Source organism: Leucopleurus acutus, assembly GCF_964270905.1.
Source record: "Leucopleurus acutus genome assembly, chromosome: 11".
Classification (NCBI taxonomy): Eukaryota; Metazoa; Chordata; class Mammalia; order Artiodactyla; family Delphinidae; genus Leucopleurus; species Leucopleurus acutus.
The window spans coordinates 35,477,445-35,496,135 of NC_139152.1; the positions used below are offsets into that span (position 1 = coordinate 35,477,445).

Genomic DNA, 18,691 nt, shown 5'->3' on the forward strand with positions numbered 1-18,691 from the left:
AAAGAAAAGTGGTGACAAATGGACACAAAATTAAAATTTTAACAAAACTCTAGAGTGACAAATATTTAATTAGAGGTAAAAAAAAAAAAAGGAGCAACTTTTCTTAAGCAATCTTTTTCTTTGTACCTGGGACCATTCTGAATAATGCCACCTTGTTAAGACACAGTCACCATGGCAGGGTTCTCGGGTCGGAGGTTTAAGCTGGTCACCACAGTAGTGGTCATCTACTGGAACAGTATGTCCTTTATGAATGGAATACTTCATACAGTGGACGTCCAATGACTTATATCCTTGACCACAAAGGGATGAACATTCACTTTTGCCAATGATGTACCACCTTCAAAAAATGATGCTATTACACTTAGGAGGTGTGCCAACGAACACAATTTTAAAAAAGGATTCAGAGAAACTCACGCATATCACTCATCTTTAAAATTTTGTTGCAGTTAATGGACAAGCTACCTAAAAATATCTGATGTATCATTGATTTAGGGATGAAAACTTCTTAGACATCAGAGCCCAAACTTTCATTCTATAGATGAGAAAATGAAGACCAGAGGTGCTGTACATTCAAATGGTATGAACACCTGACTTGTCAGAAATCTTACTTTTATCCAAATAAAATCTAACTTGCACTCCAAATACATAAACATGGAGTGTCTGGTTAAAGACGGAAGTAGGGAACCAGCTATACAGGCACTTGGAGGCAGCTTTGGAGGTCCTAGGAACCCCACGCCCCCGCTAGACCTTTGAAAACAACTAGTTGAGATCAAGATTGCTCAGTTACCTAGTAGAAGATTTAAGACTAGAACTGAATATATTTGACTCATCATCAGGGAGTGCCTCCCTATGCAACCTTTATTTGACGGAGGATCAGGGAATATCTGGGAATATGACTACATCAATAAAGATAAAGCCTTTACAAGTTGGTAAACTTGGTTTTTGTAAGGCATATCACATTTTCTCATTAACTCAAATAATCTATTTTTAGACATGTTTCCAGGGAAAACACTTTTTTCCACAAGTAAAATCTGCCAGTTTGAGCCACATTATCTCAATTACAGTCTAGCAATCTCTCAGACAAAATGAGTGCACTAGTACAGCAGATAAGAGAATTCATGGAGTTCCTTTCCATCCCACCTGCACCTCAAGGGTTTCACTGTGCTTCACTCTACTGCAATGTAGAGGATGCACCTTGTACAGGCTGTTCTGTCATTAGCCTTTCACTATAGGCCTTCAAATACCACTATAAATATATAAAAATTCTCATCCTTGCTGAGTCAAAGAGGTTCTGGCCATCCCTGAAAGTTGACTGTCACCTGCTACATGGGGGTTATTGCTCTTAGCCTCACTCTAAGACCCATCACAGATAATCAAATAACAAAAATTTTAGAAGAACAAACTTTCTGCCATGATCTAAGATCATGTTCCTAATGTTTAACGGACAAAATACTGATAAGATATAGAAATCAATTTATTGATTAATCCTCAAACTTTAAAAGTTTATTCGTTCATGAGTTCAATGAGAATTATAGGATAGTGCTACAAAATGTATTGTTTCAGATCTTTAAACCATAGGTTTTCAGATTAGAGTTTTCCTGTATTTATTTTACAGACAAATTTGATTCGATTTCTTACACAAAATATTGAGGCCTCTATACTGGAATTCAGCAAATACTATGAATAAAAAACTCAAACCAACTGCCGAGTTTCACAATAAGTTAGTGAGTCTAAAGTTTTTAACCGAAGGGGCAAAGGATAGACGTTAATTACACGTCCACCCTGTGAGAGGCACTACATTAGATGTTTACATCTTACCTCACTTACTGATTTTAACCTGGTTACATTATACATTATTTCTCTTTTACTTACCTTAGTTCACAGTCTGTATTGCACCTTTCAGTCACCAACAATGGAAGTGGTAAGTGGTCACATCTTTGATCAGACACTACCATATGATCACTCTTACGTACACAGATAATTTTTCTTCTATGAAGACCTTGGCCAAAGCCAAATGAAAATTTAAAATTAAAGGAAAATTCACATAAGGAGATGTTGCATAATCATTTACTTCTGCTAATAGCCTGAAGGATTAAGCTAAGAAAGCAAAAAAAAAAAAAAAAAAAAAAAAAAATTCCAGCATAGCATACAAATAGGCTTGCATATTGATCTAGTCAGGAATGACTTTCTGCAATAAGCAAGCTGAATCCTGAAACACTGAGGAGTTTGCTTAGTAGAGAGACATAAGGGAAGGTGGGACAGGTGTGGAGTAGAAAGAAATTTATTATAGCTGTATTGAAGTGTTGCTAATAGAGAACTGAATGGCCAGGGTCAGTGCTGACGATACATGATACAGGATACACAATACATGATACACTACACCCCTGCTCCCCATTATTTGCTTCCCTTTTCCCTGTAACAAAATTACAGTCTCCACTTGCTACAGTGTTACTATAACTTCCTATAGGAGGGGCAGACTTCGCTGCCCATTGACATCAGGCTTATGACAACCACCTGTAAGGGGATGTGACCTATTCCAGTTCCAAGCAGAAGCTCTAAAAGCCACGGTATGCTTCTGCCAACTCTCTTTCCCTTTTCCCTCCGTCTCTAAAACAGCCTTTCCCAGATGGGGCTGATCTTTCAGCCTGGAATCATGAATGAAAAAGGCAGCACAGACAGACTTTAGTGAATAATAATGGATCAATTGTAATAAATGTGCAACACAAACGCAAGATGATAATAATAGGGGAACTGGGGAGGGAGGGTATGGAAGAAGGGGGAATATGAAAATTTTCTGTACTTTCTGTTAACTTTTCTATAAACCTAAAACTTCTTTTTTTTTTTTTTTTTTTTTGCGGTACGTGGGCCTCTCACTGTTGTGGCCTCTCCCGTTGCGGAGCACAGGCTCCGGACGCGCAGGCTCAGCGGCCATGGCTCACGGGCCCAGCCGCTCCACGGCATGTGGGATCTTCCTGGACCGGGGCATGAACCCGTGTCCCCTGCGTCAGCAGGCGGACTCTCAACCACTGCGCCACCAGGGAAGCCCTAAACCTAAAACTTCTTTAAAAATATAAAGTCTATTAATTTTTTTGAAAAATGACACGGATGCAGATACCAAGCTGGAGAAGAGTCAGAGCCAATTAGCAGCCAACACATAGTATGAGCGAGAAATAAACCTTTATTGTTCTAAGTCATTGAGGTTTGGCGGTTGTTTGTATGGGGCATAACCACAGCAAAAGCAAACTAAGAGAAGCCACAGGGGCCAGAGTAGACTGAACTTTGCACTTTCTGCAATGAGGAGACAGGAATAAGTTTAAGCCATCAGTGCCATGATCAAATTTCTGTTTTATCCAAGTTCAACTGTATACTTTCAGTTAGTTAAACATGAACATGCATGTTTATCTCTGCTCCTTCCTAAATACCATCTGAGGTAACTATAAAGAATTTTGAAAAGGCAAAAACCTGAAGGAACAAAAAGAATAAAGAAGGAAACACAGTAGGCAAGAAGAGGAAATTCTGAATATGAAAAGAAGATGGAAATAACTATTGTAATAGAGCCAAGGAAGCTGAAATCTAAGGCCGTGGAGGAAGAAAGTAAGAAACAAACCATTCATGCCACAGAATCCAAGCAAAGTCCAGGAGTCAAAAACACCAGGTTCCTCTAAAGAGGTGAATGTGTGAGCGGTAGGCCTGAAAAAATGGAGAAGTGACTGAACACTATTTATGAAGACTGGTCAGACTCCTACCTTCTCGTCGAGAGCAGCACTGCCCAATAAAAACATGACGTGAACCACATGTAATTTTACATTGTCTTGTAGTGACATTAAGAAGTAAAAAGATAGAAGTATCCAAGATAATATCCAAATAGGATCATTTCCACCTGATAGCAATGTAAACGTTATTGATGATGTATTTTACATTCTTTTTTCATACTAAGTCTATAGAATTCATTGTGCATTTCACACTTACACCACATTTCAATGGGCTAGCCACATGTGGCTAGTGGCTACCATATTGGACAGCAAAGCTCTAGAGAAGGTGAACTTGAGGGCACAGACACAGCAGCTGAGGGAAGTTAGGGAGTTGTACTAAAAAGGGAAGTTGTACTAAAAATAGGGGTATTCAGTAAAAGTTCCATACTGAATGATGAGACCCACGCTCACTGGGCTCTCCCTCCATTTCCCTCTGGCTCCAAGCCAATTTTTATGGTTTCTCCCATCCCCTAACTGACCATCAGAAGATGGGAGAACTCCTCTCTTGGAAAACTCTTCAGCCCAAGAAAAAAGGTCAAATGACAATGACATTTGGGGCTTCTCCCCCAGTGACACAAGAAAGGGCTACTAAGAGATCCAATTACTCTATAATGAGGGTTGACTTATCTAACCCACACAGGACTTTCAGTTAGTACTTTAGTCTTAAATATGAACAAACAGCAAAGGATCAGCAGACACTTTAGGAAAGTCACTCACACAAATGAGGCCAAAAGAAGCAGCAGCAAAACAGAACTAAGATGAAATAGATATGTCAGGGGGGGCAGAAGAAACTTACAAGACTAAGATTAATACTCTCAAGGACATGGGTATTGCATCCATGAAACAAAAGCAAGCTGTTGAGAAGAAACATTAAGAAAACAAGGTACATTTGGAGAGGAAATTAGGAGATAAGAGATCAGTCCAGGAGGCTGGATATCCAGACAATACAAATTTTACAAAGACAGAAGAGAACATTTAACGTGAAGAAATTATCAAAGAAATCATGCACAAAACTTCTCAAGTCAAAGAATCTATGTTTCCCGATTGGAATGCATCCTAATTACCTAGGAAAAGAGACAAATAAAAAAGCCGCACCGACGCACATTGTCTTGCTATTCCACACCACCAGAATTAAGGTGGGGAGAAACAACACTTCCACATCAGGAAGTGTCATATCCAAGCACGGGAAATCAGAAAATGAGCCAGAAAACAAGATTTTCAACATTCTAAAGGAAAATAGTCTAGTTTAGAATTTTATATGAGCCAAGCTATCAATCCAACGCGCAAATAGAATAATGCTATTTTCAGAGAGAAAAAAACTCCAAAAACCTGCCTCTCTTTCTCAGGAAAGTACTGACAGATATGTTCCCCGCAATGGAGGAAATAAAAAGAGGAATTCATAGGATTTAGAACACAGGGAATCAAATACATAAAAAAGGGAAAGTGCATGATGACAGCCGTGTAACAGGCCTGAAAAGCAACACGGCCAAGTTAGAGCAGGAGAGAAGAGGGCCACAGGAGCAACAGATGAGGAAAAATAAAGGAAAATTGAAACTGATACATTGAATAATGTGCTTCAAGATATCAAGACAAAATTTATAGCGCTCACAAAAAGTTGGGGGACTGACCATTTTCAGTACACAGGAAACAAGTAAACAAAACTGAAGAAACTTCACTTTAAAGAAACCCAAAAGTTACACACACACATCAAAGGAACTATAATCATAGTATACGTTGTGGCAATTGATTTAATAGCTCCTTTCCTCCGGCACACAAGAGAGCTCTCCTGGTTCAGACTTCCAAACTATCTCAAAATGCCTCGTCCCACCTTTCATTTGGATCTTGTTATTTTTTATTTGGTGTGTTCCCCACATTTTAGAATGTTCTTTCACTCAACTGTTACTTAGATTTCTTCTAGCTCCCCATATCCACTGTCACAGACCAGCTTACCCAGTTATGCTGGAATGCTTGTCCCAGCTCCCCAAACCGAAATTCTCTTCTATAAAGCATAACCAGGGTCTTTCGTCAAAATGAATTCCTCCATCTCCTGTGTTCCTAGAGCTTTGTTCCTACTTACAGCGTTGTCCCAGTCAGCCTGGCATCATCTACTTCAGTCTCCCTCCCCGGAGACACTGCTCAAACAGGAATGCCTGTTTCCACGCTATCATCCAGGCACCCCTGTCCCGACACCACAGGACGAAGTCTGTGCCTTTTTCTGAACGGGATACCACAATTTCTTTGGCACCTTGAGGTCAGTTTGTTAAAATGTCCCGCATGTTTCCATCATCTGTGATCACTACCTCTGGCCACCTACCTTCTCTCAGCTCTTTTCCATACTGTTCTGATCTGCCTCTCTTCTGACTCACTGCTCCCCTAATTGCCAAAACTTGTCTCTAGTCCCCATTGGAACTACCTTTCCATTCTATACAAACTTCCCTATATCGTCCCGTTTCACCTCCTCAAACTTCCTCCTCCATCTTTCCTGGGGTCTTCTCTGTGCATACCTGTAGCATTGCATTTACCATTTAAAACTAAGATGACCTATGCATGCCTCTGTTTCATCCATATGTCTTTAAAGCTTTAATGCAAATCAGGGTCCTAATAATCCAAAACAAAGTAGCCTCTCAATAAACATTTACTGATTTGCACAAATGTAGCATCACACAACTAGGTATTCGTAATTACAGATTGCCCAAGACACCAGTCTCTTCATTTCCTTTCTCTACTACAAATTTCGCTGTTTTTCCATCTCCCTCTATATTCCTTTCAGTTACCCATCCATCAGTACAAACACATTTCCTTGTGGTCGGAGAAGGGAAATAAAAGAATGAGAGAATGTTGACACCCCAACACTAAAAGAGGGAGATGGGTGGCTGGGAAAGTGTGTTGAGGGGAAAGGACAAGAGGGTGGGTATTTCACCGGGAAACAGAGTCCCAGTTAGAGAACCCTTGTGTGATGGCGAGAAAGAGAACGAGGACGTGATAGGGAAGAAGCAGTGATGGAGAACATTGAAAAGGGTAGAGATAAGGGAGGCTGTTAAGTATAAGAACCAAAGAATAAGTGGGGAGAAAAGCAGGAAGAGAAAAAAGACAGAAAACCTCTGTATGTCTGTGTGGTGTACATGCGTGGATTCCACAGGCAGTCAGACTCAAGAGCATCCCAGATTATACCAGCATGCAGAGCTGAACTTTTGTCTCTTTCATTTAATACCAGTGTACCTTGACACATTTTTGTACAGTCTTGCCATGGTCCATATGGGTCCCACGTGAACAGATCACTCTTCTCTTCCATGGGGATATTGAAGGAATAACGTACATCAGGGTTGTAGAGATTACCCACACATAAAACCTCAATAAAAATACAAAGGAGCATACCATTAATTCATAAAAGATATACTCTTAAAAGATATAATTTTTATGTTTAATAATAAATGCAAAGCACTTAAGCATCATACTTTACTAACATGATTAAAACTATCTTATTAATAACTACTGAGAATTTACCTGCAAAAGAAGTTCTTCTTCCAGCCGATCAGTACTATTAATTCTTTCAATCGAGTTGTTTGAACCACTGTATTCAAAAATAGCTCCTTGTACGTTGATTTCTTTTTTGGACATACTTACAACAAAATTCCCATTCAAAAGAAAATTCCCTTGAGTGTCTGATAATGCTGTAAAAGGAGAGTACTCATGAAATAGCAAAACCAGTCAATGGTACAGAAGCATTTTTAACTTTTACAATTCACATCCTTTTTTTGAAATTAGAGAATATAAACATAAATTAATACGGAGGAAATAAACTTTATTTTACTGTAAAGTGGTATCTAAGCCATATGCAGGGAAACTTCAGCACATCAGCCAAAGACATGAAAATAAATTCACCCCGTAATTTTTCCTTCCGAGAAGGTCATGTTCCACAAGGTGTGCAGCTCTGGGAGAGACACACAAGAAGTGGGAAAACAGAAAGAAGTCATGCACGGGCCTGCAGACAGATCAGCTAAATCAATCCTGGTCATCCATGGTGAGGAAAGAAAGGGCAGCCAGACCACTGCGGCATTCCGTTAATGCTTATCTTGGAAAAAATGTACAAAGCTTCAACACTCTAGCGTCAACGTTCTAAAAGGCCATGCCTCTCCACTCCTCTCTCTGTAAACATCTGGATCTTCTTCATGGCAAGGCATTCATCACTGCTCATGCATATGTGAGTGACTGCTGCTTTTCAGAATCCTCTGACCTCCCTCTCTGTTCTTACCCCTTCTTATTCTCTCTTTTTCCCCAATGACAGGTATTAATATCAGCCTATCAAATACGTATCTGTATGTCTATCTATATACTAATATTTACATATGTATATAATAGAGTATGTAACAATATGTATTCACGATTTGTTACTTTTTATTTATTTTTATTTATTTTTTATTTATTTTTTGTTGTTGTTACTTTTTAAACGCAAAAAGTACATGGTGTCCACAGTGATGTGGTAGTAAAAAGACCGCAGAATTTGGTATTAGAACAACTGGTTTAAATTCAAGTTGTTCCAATTAATTACTATGTGATCTTGGATGAACTACTTGCTTCCTAATTGCATAACAGGAATAATAAAAATTCTTACCTCACAGGCTTTTAATCGGAATCAAATTTGGAAAGTGTTTGTAAAAGTGTATAAACTGTAAAAAAGCACTGTGCTTTTGTTTTAACTTTCAAGAGGATATATGATATTTTAAATTTTGCACTAATAAAAACTCCATATTAATAAAATATATTTTTGCTGCTTTACTTCTCAGTGGAATAACTGTTTTGGAAAACATTTGTTTGGTCTTCCAGGGAACCCCACCCAAAGCATACAAATTACCTATGATTAAACTTACTAAATACTACACATCTCAAAGCAACCATGAAGGGATTACTGCCAAAGACATTTGGTGTTCCTGTGTCTGTATGGACTATGGTGATTGTCTTTATACATTACACTGAATTCAATGAAGAACAAATAAAGTTCCACATTTATCCTATAAAATGAAAATCTGGACATTATCAGAAGTGGATAGGCCTATTTAAGGGACTACCAGTTACATTAAAACTAAGGGAAATAAAACTTTACTGAGAAAAATTGTATACATTTCATTATTTTTAGTTACCAAAGCAAATTTCATAAATATAAATATTTTACAAGTCCTTTCTAATGACTTCACATGTTTATTTTGCTCACTCCAATTTAGATTTTGATATTTCCATTAGTAGTTCTTTTACAAAGTATAGTGATACTTTATTGGTGAACATTTCCAATTTTTAAACTTGGGCAGAACCCAAATATCTATATTTGGATCCTAAGAGAGACATATGAAATTATCTACAATATGGTAGCATATATCTATGTATATGCAAAAGAAAAAGAATTGCAACTAAATGTAAAACGTTAAAACGTTTACATTTGATTTTCTTTGGGAAATTTTTGCATTTTTTATAGAGGTGAAATTGACATAACATAGAATTAACCATTTTAAACTGAAGAATTTGATAGCACTTAGTACATTCACAATGTTGTATAACCACCGCCTCTACTTAGTTCTAAAACTTTTTCATCATCCCAAAAGGAAAACCTGCATCTATTCAGCAGTCGTTCTCTTTACAACTGACTCTATAATGCCAAATATAATTCTTGAGATAAGCTGTTCATTATATATTCAGATTTCAAGTTAGAAGAGTTGATTACTTGGGCCAATATTTCACATTTCATTAATGTGAAGCAGGTACTTTCTCATTATCAGCTTTGCATCACCAGTTTGGTGAATTACGAATTAGTCAATATTAAGGTATTTATCAGACACAAAGAAAAGGTTTGTAAAGCATTCTTTTCATCTCTGGGCCTAAGTGAAATTCTTTAAGCCTAAAAGCTAATTTCCAAAAATAAACAACAACTGAAATTTATACTCTAGAATTAGCTAAAGGACAATATACTATAACTATACTCATTAACATCTAAAAATATGAAACCATAGTTCTTTCTGCCTTTCTGTAACATAAGAGCTTTGTAAAAGTTGTATTTAAAGACTTTTGCTACATGGTAAAGACATTTAAGAAAATTCTTTAAAACATTTAACCCCAAAGAGGTCTATAATTAACTTTAGATAAAGATAGAAGGATAGAGGATTTTATTCTAAATACACACACAACTTTAACTGAATATAACCTCTGGCTTTCTAAAACACCTTCATGGGAGAAAAAGTTTAATTTACTTTCCAGAATTTAGTTAAGGATTTTTAAGATAGGATATGGTGTGTAGCTCAAAAAGAAATCACGCATAGGGAGTCAGATGACTTAAGCTCAGTGTGAACTGAAATTGCACGTTTGTTCAAGGGGCTCTTCTTGCCTTCCAAGAATTTACAGCACCCACAGACCTCTGTGAAATTGCACACAAACCACATACTGGCTGCTGTTTAACTAAAAATGTTTACCCAGGTAATTGTCATCTTCTGGTTTTCCAGAATAGCTGTGCTGAAGAATATCAATGTTTGTTGCTCCTGGGGGAATCTTTACGACGACATTATAACCTGCAATAGAAGTTTACACATGTTAACTTTCACAAAAAGCAGAATGGCCAGGAGGCTAGTACCGCTGAAAGAAAAATCTGAATAGCATAGCAGACTTAATTTCATTTTATCTTTGAAAGATGATATCGTGCTTATTCTTTTTGAATCAGTGCCTTATATAAATTACTAAGGATTAAGAAAAAGTGGTTGCTGTCTAGAAATACACAGTCTGGGATTCTTAAAGTACATTTCTTAATTACTCTTACTTCTAAAATTCTGAATATAGAATAAGAATGAAACTAGTATTTTAGCTCCTGAACTATTTAGTACACATATTCATTTTAAAATTTGACCAATACTTTTACATCTTATACTTCCTAATGAGGAAAAAAATTCTAAATGCTATTCACAAGTCCAGGAGATATAAAAATAGTTGGTCATTGCTATATGTGTACACAGACTCAGTGAACAGCAAAATAATGAAAGTTAAAGAGAAACATTTTTCTTAAGCTTTTAGGTTCTAGTGTAAGCAAGAATCCCTATAGTTACCCCCCAAATTTTACATGATTTTGTAAAGTCTACTAACAAATTGTCAAGAGAAAAGTAAAAAGTTTACTCAAGAGAAATGAAAATGTTTCTGTTTTATGAGACCGAATTCAACAACACTGGCACTTCTCAAAAGATGAGAAAACACTATATCAAATATACATTAAACAAGAAGCAACATTTCTCCTGCACTAAAACCACTCATGTCACAGTTTTCCGAATACTCTCAGGTTTTAAGTCAACAATTAATTTTGCTCTAGTGATATTATTCTAAGTTTTTCCTTTCCCTTTTTAGGATTTTCCTCTTTTATTTAATACATAAAAGGAGTTAAAATTTTTCGTATGTACTGACTTGATAAATACAGAATGAACTTAAGAAAAGGAAGTTTTCAAAGAGCTTACGTTTGAAACCTTGATATGAAATTACCTTGCATGTTTTTAGAGCAGCCTCATTTATTTATATCTCTTTAAGATATCACATTTAAACGTAAAGTGATAAATGATCTGATGATTCTGTATACACTATATGCATATTGGGTGTAGGTTATAAGCCTACAAAAATAATTTTGACTCATTATTTTTTCACTATAAAATATCCCTACCAGCTCCACTATTTTATGTCTTTGCTATTTTTTCAAGAAAGCATTCCTAGGCATTGAAAATGTGACAAAATGAAGGCTACCACCAGGGGGCAGTAATGTGACAAACGCTATTCAGACCCTGCACATGAGTTTAAGATCTTTTTCCGTTTGCAAACTGATTAAGTCATAGTACAATTTTGTCAAGGTTAAATATATGATCATAATTTGGTGCATGTGGTTTTACACAGAAAAAAAAAGTTTATCAGTGAATACAGACCAGACTTTGATTAATGTGTGCCATTGGTTACAAAAGGGGATCAAATATTTATGGTTCCCGTGAAATAATGAATCATAATAACTAGAAAAATAATGTCAAATTATCTAGTAATTCAGATTCATAAGCACGACCAGAGTATGAAATGTACTATGCTTTTCATATAGATAAAAATATAAATTGTGTTTTAAATTATACTGCTTTAACTGAATTCTTACTAACTTAAACAACTATGTTCAAAAATATGTGAATACAATTTAAAGCTGAACAATAAAGCTGTAATAAAAAATACATTTTTATTTTGCAAGGAAAGTTTTAAAAGGCTGCTTTTTATTACCATAAAAAGAAAAAATGTTTTCTCAGAAAATTTAATGGAAAATGTCTGACATATTGTATTCTCATAATTTTGAAGAAAAATGAAACCGTGGCCAAACATCAATTATATCTGTAATCCAGATACTTCCCGAAAAATCAAATGTAACACTAATTCCAGATTAGCACTGAAGTTAATGGTTTCATCCTTCACCTTCAAATCAGTTTCAACATATCATCAATATGAAACACAGTAGATAGGCCAGGTCACGCACGAAAAAATGTGGTTCAAATGATTAAAAATAATTGAAAGCGAATTTCCTGGAAAAATTATAAATAAATACAATACAAATTACAGGAAGAGCAGTAAAAACATTTCTTTAACTGGGGGACTATTCACACACCATTGTCAAGCTGCACCACATTTACTCTAATAAATGCACCTAACAAATTTTTAAGGATCAGATTTGTCTTAAAGCAGGTTATTCATTCATTAATTAATGTATTCATTAATTCAATGATACATCTGGTATAAGATTTAATTAATCATTATGAACTAAGCTACAGAATAGACAAAACAATAACGAGCCATTACTATTATTCCTTCATTATATACTCCATTATTATACCCAAAGAGAAAATTAGAAAGAACTGCACAGCTCACCATAATGGGCACTGTTGAAAGCACCTGCCATTGTCCTGCATGAGGAGTTATCCCCACCACACACTCCACATCTGTCTCTCCTGGCCTTGGAATTTAATACGTGATCACAGCCAGCTTGCTTCAAAATACAATAATTATAATGCACGTCATAAAAAGGACTAATGAAAAGCATGGTGCTTTATAAACAAAGTTCTTTTCAAAAATATTCTTTCAATTAATAGGAGATTCAATACACAGGGTTTTTTCAGAATACTGATCTTGTTTGTACACCAGTATTTTCACACATCTGTTCACATGGTTGAAAAAGCAATGTTTTTTAAAGGGTCATCCACATACTTCCTGCATCAAAATCACATGGCGTGGGATTTAAAAAGACAGATTCCCAGATTTTCTGAATAAAATCCTTGGAGGTAAAAACCTAGGAATCCAGATTGTAACAAACACTGACAGTGATTCCCACATCCATCATTTGAAAATCACTCTTTAAAGTCACGTAATTCCAAAGGGACAAAAAGTAACACATTACAATAACTCCAAAAAGATGTCTTTCATGATTCACTTTTTTCACTCATGACCTTAGAACTCTGGGAATTAAATGAGCACTTTTGAAAGAAACAATTTACTTCTTTAAAATTAATATCTAGCATAATAAACAGTGATTATGAAAAAGAATGAATAAATAAATAAATAAAGGTGAAAGTATACATGGTTTGTTCTAGGGCTTTGAAAGAACAAGTGCAGCTCTTCTCCACACAGATGGTGTCCTCTGCATACATTGCAGTAACGTTTAGTTCTTTGGAATATTCCTTTAAATTTAGTGATCAGGAAAGTAAGAAAAATTCATAAGCCTCATGACTTTTTACTCACAAGGCAAATATTTCCAAAATGAAAATTTCATCCAGATATTTTCTGAAAGTAACATGAATCTTTATGTTCAGATCCTTGTCATATTTTTTCATGGTATTTGACTTTCTGTTGTTAATTTAAATAAAACAAGTTTTTAAGGCCACCAAGTGCCCTTTTTCTAGTATTTAATCTATTCCCAAAGTGTAATTTAAGTTTCTCTGAACATCTCATTAGCCCTTTGGGTGCGAGGCCTTTCTCACCTAGGTAACTGGTAATAGATGTTTGGTTATAGGGAGAAGAAATTGGTCCTATTAAGTTCCACTTAATGAAAGGAATGAGTTCACAAGATGACATTTGTCTTCTTTAGACAGCATTCACTATCCTAGTTCTCAAACTCACCATCCATTTTTAAGACCACCATCTGCAATTTGCATGCTTTGATTCAGCGGCTCATCTGCTCTCACCTAGAATCCTGCTAAATGGCCTACCTAACTCCGATTCCCTGACAACCCAGTACATTCTGAAGATTCTGACATGCAAATCGAATCACGTCTCTTGCTTAACTCTAAATCCTTGTATTTCCAAGAACTTCAGGAAAAAATTTCATATAACAACCATCAGCTGGTAGCTACCTCTAACCCTGGCCCCTTACTTCTTTACCTTTCTAAACCTACTTACCCTGATAATTAGCTCCAGACTCACACCCTCCAGGAGCATTCCCCAAATCCTTTACCCACTTTGCCACAGAACAAGACACTCCTCCTACATCGTCCCCATGCCACCTTGCAGATGAGCCCATAGCACTGCATTCTAATTGTGTGTGTGCCTATCTCCCCCACAAATCTGTGTCCACATTGGCGGTAGGTGCTCTGTTCCATTCTTTCATCTTGGTGACTAGAACGGTATGTGACATCTAGCAGGTATTCGGTAAAAGTTTGCTGAACGTCTGTAAGAAGTAAGAGAACGGAGAGAGGCAGGGAGGATATCACTGCTTCTAACACTGAGGGGAAAAATGTCACCACAGAAGGGTCATGTTCGAAGTAGCAAAAGGACTTTACCACCCTTGGGTCCTAATACATTCTATCTTTTTAGGAAGCTGACCTCATCTTTCATCTTGATTTTAAGTGCCATAGGCAAAACAAAATCAGCAAACTCATCTTACTGCTTCATGAGTCACTCCTAATGACGGAGAATGGCCTAGTAATAGGCAGCCCGGTAGCAACCAAGGATGCTGCGCTGAATTCGCAAGAACGTATCTGAAGTCACAGAAGCAATATTTGGTTAGAGTTATAGAAGGAAAATAGTATTCTGAAAGTCATTTTAAATGTAGTAAGTTTACTTACCCGACACAGACCTTGAACACAGATGTCATTTGTTTCAGTTCCACAAGGAGTACCATCGGCAACCCTGTCCTTCAACTGGTAGAAGTTAGTGGTTCCAGCCACACGACAATACAGTTTACAACGATCTTTCATGGCAACTGTAAGAAAAAGTCAAATTCTGGGTGTACGATAACACAGCTATGTGTTCCTACGTCTCAAAAATTTTTACATTAAAAAAAAATTCTAATTACTTACTCCCACTATACTTTGGAAGCCACCTCACATTAGGGGACAGACCATGGATGTTGAAATGTTTACCATCAAAATCAGAGCACTGCTTCTCACGAAAGTCCTGCTTGCCTTTTGGACATGAATCAGTGTTACATGATCGAAATTTCATCCTGCGGCCCACACAGTACTTTCCTCCGTTTCTTGGCCTAGTCAAATTCATTACATTGTAAAGCACATCAGTACAAGATTATTTCTGCCATTTACTTCTAAAACTCTTCCATTCCTTTCCAGGATCTGGAAAACCACTGATGTCCCACTCACACTTTTCGTTTTTAACAGAAGTATGTAACGTGGTTGTGAAGCAATTCTGTGGTTAATGAAACTGTAGAAAATATATTTTAACATGGACACTGTGGCCTGGAGGGCAGAAATGATGTCTTATTCATGACTAGGTTAACTAACAAGAAGCTAAGTAATGATGGGGATTTGTTTTAAAACCTCAAAAAAGGGTTTCTTCATTTTGGAGGTGTGGGGACACACAGAGTGAGCCAAAGATGATCAGAAAGGAAGATGATAACATGTTAAATTTTAAAAGAAGTATATATGCCTCTTTGTTGTGTATATCCTACTTATCACTCAGTTCAAAGAGTTTCATGGTATCAATCTATAGCCATCTATCGCTATATCAACTTATGCTGGAACATAAAAACTCTTTTGTCAGTGTTTTTCTTTTAATATGAAGACTTTCAGCATAATTTAGCTTTTCAAAAATTCAAATAAACTAAGTCGGATTTTATTCAAAGTATGTCACATTTCTGCATTAAAAAGTCTTCATATATATAACATATAACAACAGAAACATTATTTTTAAATTTTTATGGAATCCCTAAGTTCTTTTAAATAGTTTGGTGAGCAGGACCTATGCTTCAGTTCTTATTCAAACTAAAGACACTAAAGCATCTATAACATGAAAAGAAGAGAAAGAAAATATGACATGACAGATTATACCAAACAGTAAACATACGGTAACAAAACTACATATTTCATCCAGAAGAGCCAAAACATAGTCGAAAGGGGCCAGGATCTTCCAACAGAAGCACAGTAAAAGTAAAACTGCCGTTATATTACCATCATTATTGACAACTATTCCTCAAATTTACACCAGATCAAAAAAGAAAGAAAATGGCTTGGTCTTGATTCAAATTCTCAAGACTATTTTAATTTACTTTTTTGTTTAAGGTCTGAATCTACCAAGATATAAAGTAACATGGCTTAAAGTACTCCAGAAGTTTTCTGAATCTCAGAAACTTACAGACTGACCTCCAGTTTTAGAAGTGAATGAAATTGATGTTTACTTTCTGGTGCCTTGAGATAATCTTAATTTACAGTGACATAAAAAGGACATACTCGGGCCGATTACAGAGCCTGGTTGTGCTTTTGATTCCACCTCCACATGTTCTTGAACAAGAACTGTAAGGTCCCCACGGTCCCCAATCGCCATCTACAGGACGTGTGTCCATTTCTTTGTTTACACATAGCCCATGGTGGCAATGCTATAAAAATAAAACAAAAAGAAATGATTCATGCATTATCTCATTGGGACATCGTAGTAATAATAACAATAGCACAGAGATCAGTAGAAAAATAGGTATACAATTTTAAGCAAAATGTTACCAATTCAGAAATGAGATTACACGTGATACCACTCTGTGAATATTTCCTGAGTATCTACTGAGTAACTGTAAAAAGATCGACAGAATGCAAAAATGAATAGGAAATTTACCTTGCCTATGAGATCTATAGTCTCATTGGAGAGGGAAGACCTACACATATGGGGAAAACTTAAATAGTATAATGAAAAATATTTTTGAAAAAGAAGCAAACAAATATTTGTTAACGTGGTATTTGTCCATGCTTCTATTTTTATGCAAAGATATCTATCACTCTCCCATATCTTAAGCTAACTTTCAGCTCTATCTCATTCAAAGTCTCAAAGACCACTTCGTTCCTTGCTTTCATCAAGAAAGCAGAAATGTACAAAAGAATCTGCCCAAAATCTCCCACCATCCCTTCTACCCACCCAAAAGCATCTGTGCCCGGTACTCAACCTTCCTGCCAATTAGTATACATGAAAAATCCAAAGTCGATCCCTCCACTGTGCCCCTCATCTCATCTCTTCTCGCTACTCCAAACACCACTCCAGCAATTCTCCCATCTCTCCTACATCATCACTGCTCCAGGCGCTACTACATGAAAGCTAATCAAAACACGGTCCATGCACGGATGCCAGGCTTTGAACTAGTCACTGTCAGTAGGGAGAAGAGGTATACAGAAGTTGAGAGTAAGCGTTCAGAAACTTTCAGAAGATTTTGACAGAGTAATTTCGTTTATTAAAGTTAATAATTTTAAAATTAGCTTATATTAGTTCTATTTTTACTTGTGCTAAAATACACATAACAAAATTTACTCTCAACCATTTTCAAGTGTACAGTTCAGTGGGATAAAGAACATTCACATTGGTGCGCAACCATCGCCATCTATAAACAGAACTCTTCTCCAAACTGAAACTCTGGACCCATTAAACAGTAACTCCCCATCCTCCCCTCCTCCCAGACCCTGGCAACCACCATTCTACTCTGTTTCTATGAATGTGACTGCTCTGTATATCTCACATAATTGAAATCACACAGTATTTGTCTTTCTAGGATGGGCTTATTTCACTTAGCATAATGTCCTCAAGGTTAATCCGTGTTGTAGCATGCGTCAGGACTTCCTTCCTTTGAAGACTGAATAATACTGCATTGTACATATATATCACATTTTCGTTATCCATTCATCTGCTGATGGACACTTGTGTTGCTCCCATCTCTTGGCTATGCAACTCTGAATACGGGTGTGTGAATATCTCTCAGAGACCGTGTTTTCAGTTCTTTTGGATATATACCCAGAAGTGTTTGTGTTGGGTCATCTACTTCTATTTTTAATCTTTTTGAAGAACCACCATTTTGTTTTCCACAGAAAAAAACTGGCTTACACTTTGAATGTCTTTTTTCATTCATTTTTATCATTTTGTGCAAGAGTATGTTTATAAATGACCAGAACTGTTTAAAAGAGAAGACTGGTCCTTTATGAGAGATAGTTTGAGAAGCACTCCACTCATGCTCTTTAACTTCCAAACATACTCTTGTTTCTCCCACTTTAACAACAACAACAATGAATTTTTCTTAGATCTCGTTTTCTTCACCAGTTATTGACCTGTTTTTCCTTGAAAGAGTTGTCTACGTTTATTGTCTAACTCTCTCTGTCTATTCCCTCTCATCATTCCACCGTCCATGAACCTGCTCATGTGTACATCACCAATGGCCTCCAGGACACTATGATGAATGGCCAGTTCTCAGTCTCTGCCTTCATTGATTTATGTGACACAGTATGTGACACAGCTGATCATTCTTCTTCTTTGATACATTTTTTCTTCTCTTGGTTTCCAGGGCTTGGCACACTCTTGGTTTTCTTTTCTCTTTAATGATTTCTCTTTTGCAGTTTCTTTTGCTATTTCTTCTTCTTTTTGACCTCTTAATGTCCCCAGGCTCAGATTGTAGTCCTTTATTCTTCTTTATTGACAGTCATTCTCAG

The 18,691-nt window shown here is 36.5% G+C and overlaps 1 protein-coding gene across 1 annotated transcript in view; it reads right to left on the reverse strand.

The window, feature by feature from the left end:
- The window catches only part of ADAMTS20 (ADAM metallopeptidase with thrombospondin type 1 motif 20), a gene marked incomplete at both ends in the record, with an annotated part of 194,289 nt that overhangs the window by 79,454 nt on the left and 96,144 nt on the right, over positions 1-18,691 (reverse strand). Inside the window, 9 exons of the mRNA XM_082850890.1 lie at positions 127-337; positions 1,873-1,999; positions 6,972-7,101; positions 7,257-7,423; positions 10,208-10,303; positions 12,660-12,777; positions 14,849-14,985; positions 15,083-15,264; positions 16,466-16,611. Coding sequence (XP_082707016.1) covers positions 127-337; positions 1,873-1,999; positions 6,972-7,101; positions 7,257-7,423; positions 10,208-10,303; positions 12,660-12,777; positions 14,849-14,985; positions 15,083-15,264; positions 16,466-16,611 — 1,314 coding nt within the window. The remainder of the gene's footprint in view (positions 1-126; positions 338-1,872; positions 2,000-6,971; positions 7,102-7,256; positions 7,424-10,207; positions 10,304-12,659; positions 12,778-14,848; positions 14,986-15,082; positions 15,265-16,465; positions 16,612-18,691) is intronic.